General features: G+C 52.5%; 1 protein-coding gene across 1 annotated transcript in view; it reads left to right on the top strand.

Annotated features, from left to right (window-relative positions):
• The window catches only part of Pitpnb (phosphatidylinositol transfer protein beta), a 55,591-nt gene extending 51,577 nt beyond the window's left edge, over nucleotides 1-4,014 (top strand). Inside the window, exon 11 of the mRNA XM_090320388.1 lies at nucleotides 2,311-4,014. Within this exon, the coding sequence (XP_090176514.1) occupies nucleotides 2,311-2,361 (51 nt within the window). The 3' untranslated portion in view covers nucleotides 2,362-4,014. The remainder of the gene's footprint in view (nucleotides 1-2,310) is intronic.
• Nucleotides 4,015-12,450: the final 8,436 nt, after the last annotated feature.

Here is a 12,450-nt window from a genome sequence, read left to right as displayed (position 1 = left end):
ATAGCTTGAGGTTTGGTTTTGAGGGCAATCCATTTCGCAGAGTAAAAGTGGGGCCCAGGCCTAGCTCCTGGAGGGGTGTGGGGGTACAGTGGCAGGAGGGCGGTCTTCATCTTTGTCTCCTTTCTGCTTTCCACACCTCTTGCCCACCTTAGTTTCCCCCACCGCCCTCCCCCACAACGCATCTACTTTTATTCTTTCCATGCTCAGGCCTCCGTGCAGCAGAGTCCATGTACCCCACTAGCTCTGAACACCAAGAGACACTAACAGCAGGATGGTCCCCCCAGCAAGAGCCCATCTCTGGGCTCTGATTTTTTTTGTTGTTGTTGCTGTTGAACTGTGAACTGTGACCAGATGATGAACAGTCCTCCCTACTTGGGCCCCTAACTCTGACAGTCCTGTCCCCCCTTTCTGGACTGAACGGCTGAGTTCCCCTCCTTGCCACCTCCCAGTTCTTCTGTCCTCACACCTGAACACACCTGGGAGGGGGGCTGGTGCTGAGGTATGCCAGCCCAGGCCACATCTGAGGACTGGTGGCAGTGCCAGTAGTGAGCATCAGAGCACAAAGTACTTGAGGTTCTTTTGCTCTGGGCAGCAGGGGGTGGCACCTCCTGTGGCTTCGAAGCAGCTCATGCTGTGGCCAGAAGGCGGGCAGGGAAGCTCTTACCTCCCAGTCTTTGCCTTCACGTCACCTTCAGGAGTTTCGGGGACACCTGAGTAGATTTGGAGGGATCAGCTCCTTACCCCACCCCAGATAGGTTTGGCTCTGGCAGCTGATGGATGGAAGTGGGAGGTAGAGATGTGGTATTTTCATTTTCCCCTTGTCTGTGTCCCTTCTGATGCCTGGCCTCTTTCTTTCGTGTTTTGTTGCGTGTCGTCTGCTGTTCCCATGCTTGCTCTTCCCTCCATTCTCCTTTCCAACAAGCTTCCTTTATAGACCCTCTGAGAGTGGCCTGCCACAGCCGCAGAGGTAGCCTGGCCACATATTGCCTTCTGGCCTGGTCCAGGGACAGCGGATGTGTGGACAGAGTTGGGGCCTCCCCCATATTTCCTTGGCCAGAGCTCCCCCTCCCCCCTCACCCACCCATTGGCGCCTTTGGGGAGTTCATGTGGCCTGCCGGCTTTTGTTTCTTGGATCCAGAACTGCCATGTGTATTTTCATGCTGTGGAGTAGAGCCTTTTGCAAGCCTGTCTCTAAACCAGCATCGCTCCGGGGACCTCAGGCCGTCCCTGTCCCCGCGACTGGCGGGTTTCAGCAGGCAGTGATTTCTAGGTCTTGTTTTTTTCCTTGCTTTCTAACTCCTGCCTAGACTGATTCCAGCAGCTCACGATTTTATTTTACGTCTAGATGCGTAAGAAGGGCTCCGTCCGAGGCACGTCGGCCGCTGATGTCTAGATGAGCCCCTGTAGGGTCAGAGACAATATCACACTGTGTAAGTGAAGCCCGCCCGGGTACGAAGTCTGGTGATGGGAGTGAACTTGCCGAGCCAGGGCTGGGGCCAGCCCTGTGTTGCCTGTGGTTTACATGAAGGACTTTAAGTGGACAGTGAGCACTCGAGTTCTCACGCGTGGTGTTGGGGGCCAGCCAGTCTAGAAGCAGGGAGGACACCCAGGCCAGTTCTTAGTGTGGCCGCCGCAACGCCAGCTGCCATGGGCATAGTGTGATAGCACAGCTCTGTCCCAGGCTGGCTGACTTCCCACAGCCCAGGCCGACCCTCACCACACACCTGAGGTTTCTGTGCCCCACGGGCTGTCATGGTGGCGCTCTGTCTTCCCCTTGGCAGTCAGCTTTATCTGTACACGCACTTGCGTTACTCGTTTCTCTAACCCACGCTCTTGGAGGAGAAAATGCCGTCAGAATCTTCGGCAACAACAGTGAGCGGTCCCTGTAAACACGGGGCGTGCTTGTGTGGGGAGGGAGAGCGGGTGGGACGCCGTCCTCCCCTTCCTCCCCGTCCCTCCTCCTCCTCCCCCCTCCCCCCCTACCATGAGGTGCTCAGCTGTGGAGAGGAGTCCCTGTGCCAAGTAAGAACAAAGGACTCTTCCAAGAGTCTTCAAAGCTCCCTCTTAAATGCAGTGTTCATTTATTTTTTTTATTGTTGCTTTTTATTAAGTTCGAAGTTTCTGCCATTTATTTCTGCTTATTTTTTTCTCCCTCTGATGAATTGTTAAGGCCATTATTAGTAAAAAACCAAAATCATGTCCAGCTGTGAAATGTGAAGGTGTGTGCTTTTTTCCACAAGAAGTGTGAGGCAAGCCATGCCCATGCTGCGCCTGTCTAACGGCCTGCACTGTCTTCCGCTTTCCCCGCAGTTACGTAATCAAGGTCAAGTGAGAGGAACCAGCGCAGCCAGCGATGAGTGACGAGGACTGACGGCACCCCCCGGGCGCGGGCCCGGCCTGTGTGCGCGCTCACCTGTCTGTAGCTGTATATAGAACGCATGTAGAGCTACAGACGCCAGGTACACATTCGTGTGTATATATGTACATACAAACACACCGGAGGGATCGACACCGCTCCCCATCTCCGTACCTGTCTTCAGCAAGAATGCAGAAGAAAATATTTTCACTAGATATATACCTGGGACAGATTTGAATAATTATCAGAGTAATACCATTAATGGACAAATTGACTGCGATGTGATCCTAGCTGGTATGCTTCATAAATGTCAAATTGTGGACCAATATATACAGCCTTTCGTTTACTTTTCTGTTCTTCTCAAGTCAGTCTCCTGTACATTTTTGTTTTAGTCTACAAGTGACTAGACTCCCCAGAAAGATTGCTTCACCATTTTTCTTGTTTTGTTTTTGATAGTCCAATGAATTTGAAATATACACTCTGAATGTATTTATTTATTTCTGAATGGTCATTCCCATCCAGCCAAATTTGACAGTATCTATTAAGTACAAACACGTTTTTACTGGTTCACCCCAAGGGAAGCGTCCTTTTAAAAAGAAATTTTCCAGTTTTTATTGGATTTTTGTATTTTAAATTTCAAGTATTTTTCTACATCAAACGTAGTTTAACAAAAATAATGGAGATGACGGTTTGTGATTTCTAGTAAACACGAGGTGGTTTCAAGGCTCTTCCTAGGCAAACGGGTCCACACATCCAGCTGAGCAGTAGCGAAGGCCAGTGCTATGTGGAGTCTGGAGTGTGAAAGGACTGGTGTCTGCCACTGCAGCATGGCTGGGCCAGGGCGGGTGGCACGTGGAGCCCCTGCTCTTCCTGCCATCCTGTCATCTGGGGGACCCTGGCTTCTAGGTAGGGGCAGCAGATGTGACCGGGGCCGACCTAAACACATGCACGCTCCTGGCAGGTCTAACCAGAGCCACTGGTGACTGGGCACAGTGGAAACGCTGCTTGGAAGTCACTGCCACCTTTTGGGGGTTTTTTTGTTTTTATTTTTGTGTTTTTTACTTCTGTTTTTGTTTTTATTTTTAAAGAAGGAACATTATTAGCTAGGGAAGATTTTATCTGTCTGAATGTCTATTCTCCTGTCAGTCCCAGAGGCTTGAGTAGACTGCTACTTACTGCTGAAGCCTCTGGTCACAAGCTGTCTTCTTTAACCTGCAATCCCATCCCTCACATTAGCTGTCAGTCCTGCCTGCCCCACCCACTTGGGGGGAGGGGCCAGCCAGGAACCACCCCTGCCTCAAGGCCCCGCCTCTCTGTCCTCCTATGCCCAGGGCAAAGGCTTGTGTTTACTGCCAGCGAGTGCCATTGGTGATAAGCTTGCTCAGAGTATAACCACAGTCCTGCCGCGTGCTGCCTATTTTGGGGATTTGGTGCCATGCAGAGCCTAGCTCTGCCCTCTTCACAAACCCTAGGCACTGGCACTAGAGTCTGGCCAGCAGTGTGGGCACATGGGCTTCAAATACTTTTCTAACAACTGGAGGTGGGAGGGAATGCGTGGTGAATGTAAAACACCCCGTTTACCTGGCGATCTCTTGTGTAAATTACAGTAAAGCAAAGTAAATGAAATTTAAACAAAAATAATAAATTTGATCACTAAAGCCCCCTGTGTGCTCGAGCAGTTGACTGGTGCTGTGTCTGCTCTCAATGCCTCGGCTGGCTCCGCGAGGAACTCCTGAGAGATAAAGACTGTAAGCTTAATTTATGGAATGTAAGTGGGCCACACACTCGGTTGTCCTGGTTGGTTTCCCACATCATTTTTGTCCTTAAAGTAGTCTGGTGACACAAAGTGGGAAATGCAGAAACCCAGCTTAAAGTTCTCTGTCCATTTTGCCAACAGATTCCCAGTCACAGCTGAGTTTTTTTCCAGTTTGCATTAGTTTTACTTCTCATTCAGGGCTTTGCCATTCCTAGCCTACATTTTTTGAGGAAGGACAGTATTGGGGCTTGAACTTGGGCCTTCCCACTTGCGTGGCCTAAGCACTTGAGTCACATCTCCAACCCTGCTTTTTGCTAGTTCTTTTGGAGTTAAAATCTGCTGGGCCTGGCTGACCACACTGGCTTCAGCCTGGTCCTTCAGGTCTCAGATGCCTGAGTGGTTGGGATTGCAGGCCTGAGCCAGTGGCACCTGTCTCTTCTGCTTCTGGGTGGGTGACGACAGTCTCCTTATGGCTGACTATATGGATGGAGTTCACACAGATGCAATTCTGGGGTGTTTGAAGCTTGATTTCCAAGGTCAGACTTGACATTTGTGTCTAGGTGACTGACATTCACATTCACCCACCACTGAGGTCTTCCTGGAGGGTCCAAGATAAAATACAAAAAGTTGTGCAGGCAAGTGGGAAACAGACACAGGATCAGACAGAAGTCAAGGGGCTGGGGGCTGACTGCTAGAAGCCAAGGATCCAGTGCAAGGTTGGCACCCCAGGGCCTCCTGGTCTGACAGTCGTGCTATGGAGATGGAGTCTGGAGGCTGCCATGGCCAGAGGAGACATGGCTTGTAGCACACAGCGAGCCCTCCCTCTTCCTACCCATTCACCTCCTGAATAGTGTCCTGGGGCAGCCACCCCATTCCCTTCCACCTGCTCAGTGCTGTGCTTTGCATGTCTCTGGAGAAGTAAGAGACCAGAGCTGGCCCTTGACTTGCCTTCTCCCCAGCAGCCTATTTTCAGGGTGCAGGGTGGGATCCCTCACCTGCCTCTGATTTCATTTGAGCCCCCAGGCATGGCTTTAGGAGATGGAGGGCAGTGGGTGTGGGTGGGCCCTCTTCCACCGTTATGCGGGATGTGAGCCCTGGAGATTTTTACAGCAAGGGAAGGTGCAGAAACCCAGGCCCGGCCTACACTGCCGAGCTCAGACCTTTCCAAAATGCGGAGCCCTTCTTTCCCAAGGGAACAATAAGCAACAAACAGCATGCTCTCAGAATGGCTCAAGTAGATTGCACCTAGAAAAGTAGACATTGCTGTGACCCCATGGAGGGCCAGGCAGAGTGTGTAGAGCAGGTGCCATCATTGACGCTGGCCTCCTGGTGACCATCCATCCTGTCTCCTGCCTCCTGGCCTCTTTACAAGTACAGGAAGGAACGGAAGACCCTCCTGGCCTGTAACAGCTGGAAAGCCACTGGCAGCCCATGCTCCTCTTCAGCATGAATTACGGAGTTTCCCCCTGGTGAGGATAAAAGGTCCATTCTAGCCAGGTCCTGGCCACCCAGAAACTAGATCTCTGACTTGTGTTACAGACGGGCGGAACGGGGCTGCATGTGTGGGCAGTGGCTCAGCCCCTGCACCTCAGTCCTGTGGGAGGAAGCCACGCAGGAGGCACCCCTGCGTGCACATTACATGTAGGCTGGAGGCAGGCTAACTACTCAGGAGGCTGAGATCTGACAATCACAGTTCTAAGCCAGCCTGGGCAGGAAATCCCATGAGCCTCATACTTCCAGTTAACCATCAAAAAGCCGGAAGTAAGCTGGGAATGTGGCGTAGTAGGAGTGTTTGCCTAGCATGCATGATGCCCTGTGTTTGATTCATTGGTGCCACATAAACAAAAAAGCGGAAGTGAAGATGAAGCCCATGTGGTAGCACCAAACTGGAGCTATAATAGTGTTGCAAAGGGCCAGGAGTTTGGCCTAGTGGTAAAGTGCTTGCCTAACATGCAGGAGCAGCCAGGTTCGATTCCTCAGTACCACATACATAGAAAAAGCCAGAAGTGGTACTGTGGCTTAAGTGGTAGAACTCTACCCTTGAGAAAGCCCAAGGACGGTTCAAGCCCTGGGACTGGCAAAAAAAAAAAAAAAAAATAGTAATAGAAACGGCATCCAGGCCCTGAGTTCAAGCCCCAAGACAGACTAATACACTAGAAAAAGTGTCTACCCTCCTGTATTGGTAACTGGACCTGTGTGTGGCCTCCCTGGCCAGACAAAGTGTTCAGGGTTGTAGTCTGTCCTTCAGAGCTACACACGTCTGCAGGTGACCGGATTCCTGCTGCTGGCCAGGCTCCTGCAGGAAGTTCCCCAGCAAGTTGGGTGACCCTTTCTCAGCAGCCTGTACCCCTTGTTCAGCTCTTATAGACTCCTGGATTAGCAGGACACCCTCAAAAGCAGTTGCCATAATTGTTGCATGAAGTCACCGCCCCAGTGAAAATGGAGCCCTCCTGCCCACTGCAGACTTTTGCCAGCCCTGCACCAAAGCTGCCTCACAAGTCCTGGGCTTGGAGCTGAAGATCAGTGGAATTTAGTTTCTGCTCAGAGGATTAAAACCTTCAGACTGCCTGCCACAGTCATCCTGGTAGCTCACATGCAAAGCACGAGAGCAGCGGGGTGGGGGGGTGGGGTTCCAACACCATGGCCGCCTCCCTCCAGACACCCAAACCAGAGGCTTGGGACTTGAAACTACTTACATCCTAACCCCAGCTTTTCTCTGTCTCCTTTTTCTCTTTCTCTTCCTTTAAAAGGCTGAGTAGTTACTAGCTGAGGCATTGAGGGGTGTGTGTTCTGTTGTCGCCCCTCAGCTCTACCCTTATAACAGCCAAAGGTTGTCATATGTTAGCAGATTGGTAGAGTGTAATACTTAACAGAATCATTTGACTAGTGACACTGGTGGTAGTTTTCTGGGCCTTGGTCTGGGGCTTACCATGGGTCGTCTTAGTTCTTTCTGCTGGTTTCTAGAACATTCCCGAAGTTCCAGGCCCAACCTGCTCGATAGAGCCAGTGACAGTCTGCAACCTCACTGCCCTGAGATGTTGGCCTCCACGGAGGAGTGTTCGATTCTCTAAATGGGAAGTTGAGGGTAGGACTGCCATACTCTCATGAAAACCACTGATGTGTGACTTATGGTCAAAGTGATGCTGAGTAAATTCCCATGCTGCACTTGATTGTTGCCCAGAGAATTTCATCTGTGGCTATTCCACAGAACTCCCTGTTTCTGGAAGTGTGTGTGAAATGCCCTTTGCCATTGCCAGCTTGCTCCCTTGAGCTTGATGTTGCTGGGGCTCTGTAAGGCTAGGCCTTTGCCTTGGATGAATCCAGGACGGACACACACACACACACACAGATTTCTGAGAAACAGTAAGGCCCTGGGATCTTGGGATCTGGCTACATCTTTAACATCAGCTGTCACTCAGGCCACAACAGCCTTGCCTGGCGCTCCAGACTGGGCCTGGTGGAGCAGAGATGGGAGTGGCCTACAATGCTTATGAATGCATAGGCTGAACAAAAGCCTTGAATCTGGGCATCTGGATGCAGGCTGGCTCCCTGACTGCATTCCCAACACTGCCCTGCTGTCCTGTGTCCCCAGAGGCTCTGAGACAACTTTGTCACCTTCCAAGAGTCCACCCTCATCAGTCAGCCATCGCTCTCAGTCATTCTCTTCATGACAGCTGCTGCCGAGGTCCAGGCCCAGGCAGGGCCATGCACACACCATCTTCCTCAAGATCCAAGGTCAGACAGTGCACTGTAAGGGATAGGGAGTCCTTCATGCGGGCTTCCTAAGCTCCAGAATCTACAGTGGTTCAGCTCTATCCCTGAAGCACGAGAGTAGCTGCCTCCTGATAGGCAGATTGCAAAAATGATGCTGCTACCAGCTGAGTAGCAGCACCTACTGTGTGCTTCCACTACTTCAAGCACAAATGAACTTGTAGCGCAGGCTTTGCTTTTGGTCTTCACAGCCATTTGTGGGCCAGGCCCTTGGTGCCACCTCTCTCACAGGTGAGGCAGCGAAGGCTCCTTAGTGTAGGTTGTCATTCAAAGCCCTCTGAGCCATGGGTCCATGGCAGCCCTATCTAAGACGACTTAGCAAAGCTCATGCTGAGCAGGGCGGATGAGAGGAGTGGCCTTCGTGAGAGAAACTGTGCTCTTAAACACCAGACTGAGGAGAAAAATTCCATGACTGATTCTTCCCAGAGCTCCAAGCCAAGAGAATGTGTCTGCCTCACTGAACCGCAGCTGGCTGCGATGGGGGCTGCTTTCCCCCACCCCTCAGCTGAGGACCCCTCCCTCAGGCAGGGCCTCCCACCACTACTTTTGTCCCCTCCCCTCTCAAGCTTCTGCTCCGTGAAGGGAACCAGGGGTGGGGTTCTGGTTCTCCTTGTCTGCCTTATGAGCCCCTGGAAGGGGCCACTGCTGTGATCCTGTTTGCACAGGGGGATTGTGGGTAGCTGTCCTTCCTAGACTTGTCCGCCCAGAATCAGTGCTCAGGTCTCAAGAATGCCTCCCTAATGTGCCTGCCCAGCGCTGCCTTCCCCAGCCAGGGCTGAGCCTCGTCGGCCCATGAGCTCACCTCTACTAGACACATGCCAGAAAAACCTTATGGGCTGGAGGGAGGGAGGGAGGGAGGGAGGGAGGGAGGGAAGGGGAGATTCAGGATTCCTCTAGGCCCTTCCAAGCCGCCCGGCTCAGATTTTCCACTTGTGTGATTGAGGTCAGAGCCTGCATTCCTGCTGGCAATCTTACGCGCATGTCTGCGTGTCCATGGGGGGGGGGGGAGCAGGGGCTGCCTCTGCACCCCCTGGGCTTTGCTCCCTCCCAGGGCTCTGCAGGGACAGCTGCCCCATGAGCCTGGGGTTCCACTGGCAACCAGGCAGCCTGGCCCAGCCCTGGCTGGGGGCCACCAGGATGAGATGTTGACTGCCCGTGTTTGCTCAGGCCTTCAGGGAGGGGAGTGGGAGGAGATGTCTGGCCAGGCAAAAGGAACAGTGGGCTCACTGTTGCTCGGGAAGAGCGTCACCCCCTTTCCCGGCGGCCTATCCTGGAGCTTTGACACTGATACCATGAGGTTTGGCTAATGATTGCCTCGTCTTTCCTGGAGGCCCTGCAGGACATGGGGGAGGGGGGCAGGGGGAAGGCACGCTTTGGCCTCCAGCGCCCTCATCCCAAGCCTGCCACCTCCACTTTCTGAGCCGCAGGCTCTCATGAGGACATCTTGGCCCCGCTGAGCCTCTGTGTCCTGCCAGTGGGGCAGTGACACCCACGCGGAATGCAAGCTGTGTGCCAGGACGGGAATAAGTCAGTGCTGCGCATGTGACGATTCGTGCAAGGCTCCCATCCACCCCGTGGCTGGGCTGGAAGCAGGGAGCCAAGGATTCCTGAGAGGCAGGACTCGGGGTGCCCAAACTGAAGACACTTCAGACACCATCTCGTGAGCCCCAGATCGTGTTCTGGAAAGCCATTGGCTTTCAACTGAAAAGTAGACCCAACATATAGGGGACCCCCTGCCTTTTGTGTACCCCAAGCCTAGCCTTTCTGTTGGGAAGAGCCCTATTGGCTACCTGGGACTTCAGAGCTGGGCGAAGAAGTGGAAGCCAGGTCAGAGCATGGCTAGGCCAAGGGGCTACCAGCAGGACTGGGGTGTGAATGGGATGTGCACTCATTTCTCCCACCCTGGACACCCCTGGCCCCCAGACCTGAGGGAATGCTCCGCAGACACCCTGCTGTGCTGGGCTGGAGCCAGGCACCACCACCTGCAGTCTAGGATTAACTCTTGTCCCATAGGAGGGTGGAAGGGGTCATTCCATGCTGACCACTGGCCATCTTTACCCCCAAAGCGGTTCCTCCCGCCCAGGCTCCAGTGCATGGCAGCAGGTATTCTAGGTTCCCCTAGGCCGGTCCCCAGGATGAGCTAGAGTCCACCTACCTTCGGTCCAGGCTTTACTCTCAGCACAAGGGGCAGCACATTTGAGGATGCCATTCTTGCTCTGTAGTACTGGACAGGTGGATCACAGCTTGGTCCATATTTTGCATGTGTATGTATATTTTTGGTTTTGTCAGTCATGGGGTTTGAACTCTGGGCCTGAGCGCCGTCACTGAGCTCTTCAGCTCAAGGCTAGTGTTCTACCACTCGAAGCTACTATGCCACTTGCAGTTTTCTGGTGGTTCCTTGGAGATAAGAGTTATGGACTTTCATGCCTGAGGCTGGTTTTGAACTGTGATCCTCAGACCTCAGCCTCCTGAGTAGCTAGGATGACAGACGTGAGCCACCAGCTTCAGGCTAGGGGGTGTAATTTGAATGAGTGACCCAGCCAGGCGGTGCCCCTTGCCCCTCTCGAGTTATCTTAATGAATTAGCTGGGTTCCCGTGGTTGCCCTGGCACCCTGCCCCTTGGAGAGCTGAACTGCCAGTCTCTGCCCTCTTAGTCAAGGCCACACAATTGTGGTACTGGTTCCTGTTACAGGAACTGGCATAAACTTTATTCTTTCTTTCTTCCTTTCTTTTTCTTTTTTGGCCCGCTGAGAATGCATAACCATCTGCCATAAATTGAGACTAGTACAGCTTATTTTGGTGAATGTAAAATTGGATGCCATCCTTTACTCTGTGGCTTGCTTTGATTTCCAGATGGCCAATCCACACGAAATAACAGGAATGCGGCGCGGCTCTGCTTAGCTGAAGATGGAGACGTAATATTTATTTGCTGATGCTGAGGCCTCCGCACGCTGCCCTGTCGGGATGTCAGCATAAAAATGTCAGCCTGCTCCCCCGAACCATAGCCTCCTCCCTGCTCAATTGCCATGGTGGGGGGGCGGGGGAACCCCAGATATCTTTTTTTGGAGGGGAAGGGTCTGCCCTTGACCTAATCTCAAGAGGTTTTTGTTCTCTCCTGGGCTGTTTCTTATCAGCTGTGTCTGCCCGCATAGCTGACTTCAAGTCCACGTTGACTTCAGCTCCTGTGACATTTTCATTAATACTTTCTCCAAGGTTCAGCCTGGTTTCCCCAAAATCCTGCAGCTCACGGAAGCCAGTCAAGGGAGCTGCTGGGAAATTTGGCCCTGCTATGTTGACAAGCTCTGGAATCTGCTCATGCTTACCTACTGGGCTGGGGGACTCTCCAGAAAAATCTCTAGGGGTCCAAAACAGGGAAGGGGTTCTTAGAGCCACGGTTACTCAACCCTGGGAAGTCCTGACTGCATCTCTCCTGGAAGTTATCTGCCCTCTGTCAGCTCTTCCCGCCCTCCGTGCTCCTCCTGGGCCTCAGAGCCTGGCCTGGGACTCGGGCCCCCTGTCTACAAACTCCCACCTTATAGGGTACTGTAGCTCATGCCTGTAATTTCAGCCACTCAGAAAAAGGGAGAGAGACAGGAGGATTTTAGTTGAAGGCTAGCTAGTTCAAGGCTCTAGCCTAGGCAAAACGTTAGTGAGACCACAAGCTAGTTGTCATCTCTGTTACACGGGAGGCTGCAGGTCTGCAGCCAGCCCTGCAGCCTTGGGCAAAAATATGAAACCCTACCTGAAAAATGACACTAGCAAAAATAACAAATAAAAATAAATTCTAACTCCGGTAAAGCAGAAATGAATGACAAGGCCACAGCCTAGTGCAATGGCAAACTAGAATGTGTGGTCACTCTGCCATGTCTTGATCGGTTTCCTCTGTGAGCGGTGAAGACCGTTGACCTTGGGGAACTGCAGGACGCTACAGGACCTCTGGGGCCAGGGCCTCCACTGCGCCTGCCCAGCGCTGGTGAGGATGAGGACTTTATCCTGGTGGATTTAGCACAATGCAGTTTTTCTCCACCTGGTGCTCTCCTCCTTTCCAGCTCTGCACCTGGCCTTGTGTGGCCTCTCAGAAGAGGCAGACGAGGGGCCGGGAGTTTGGCCTAGTGGTAGAGTGCTTGCCTAGCATGCATGAAGACCTGGGTTCAATTCCTCGGTACCACATACATAGAGAACACGCCAGAAATGGTGCTGAGGCTCAAGTGGTAGAGCTCTAGCCTTGAGAAAAAGAACCCAAGGACAGTGCTCAGGCCCCGAGTCCAAGCCCGGGACTGGCAATTTAAAAAAAAAAAAAAAAAAGAGGCAGAGGAACTGGGGACCCATGGCTTATACCTGTCATCCTAGCTATATAGGAGACTGAGATCTGGGAATGGTAGTTCAAAGCCAACCCCAGGCAGGAAAGTCATGAGACCCTAAATCTCCAATGAACCACTCAAAAACACAATGAAGCTGTGGCTCAAAGTGGTAGAGCACTAGCCTTGAGCAAAAGATCTCAGGCCCCACAATCAATGAGAGAGACAGACAGACAGACAGACAGACAGACAGACAGACAGACAGAGAC

This window comes from Megascapheus bottae, chromosome 28, assembly GCF_031878675.1.
Source record: "Megascapheus bottae isolate mThoBot1 chromosome 28, mThoBot2.hap1, whole genome shotgun sequence".
Lineage (NCBI taxonomy): Eukaryota > Metazoa > Chordata > Mammalia > Rodentia > Geomyidae > Megascapheus > Megascapheus bottae.
Note: the sequence above shows the minus strand (reverse complement) of the source record. Positions and strands in the feature narration are given on the sequence as shown.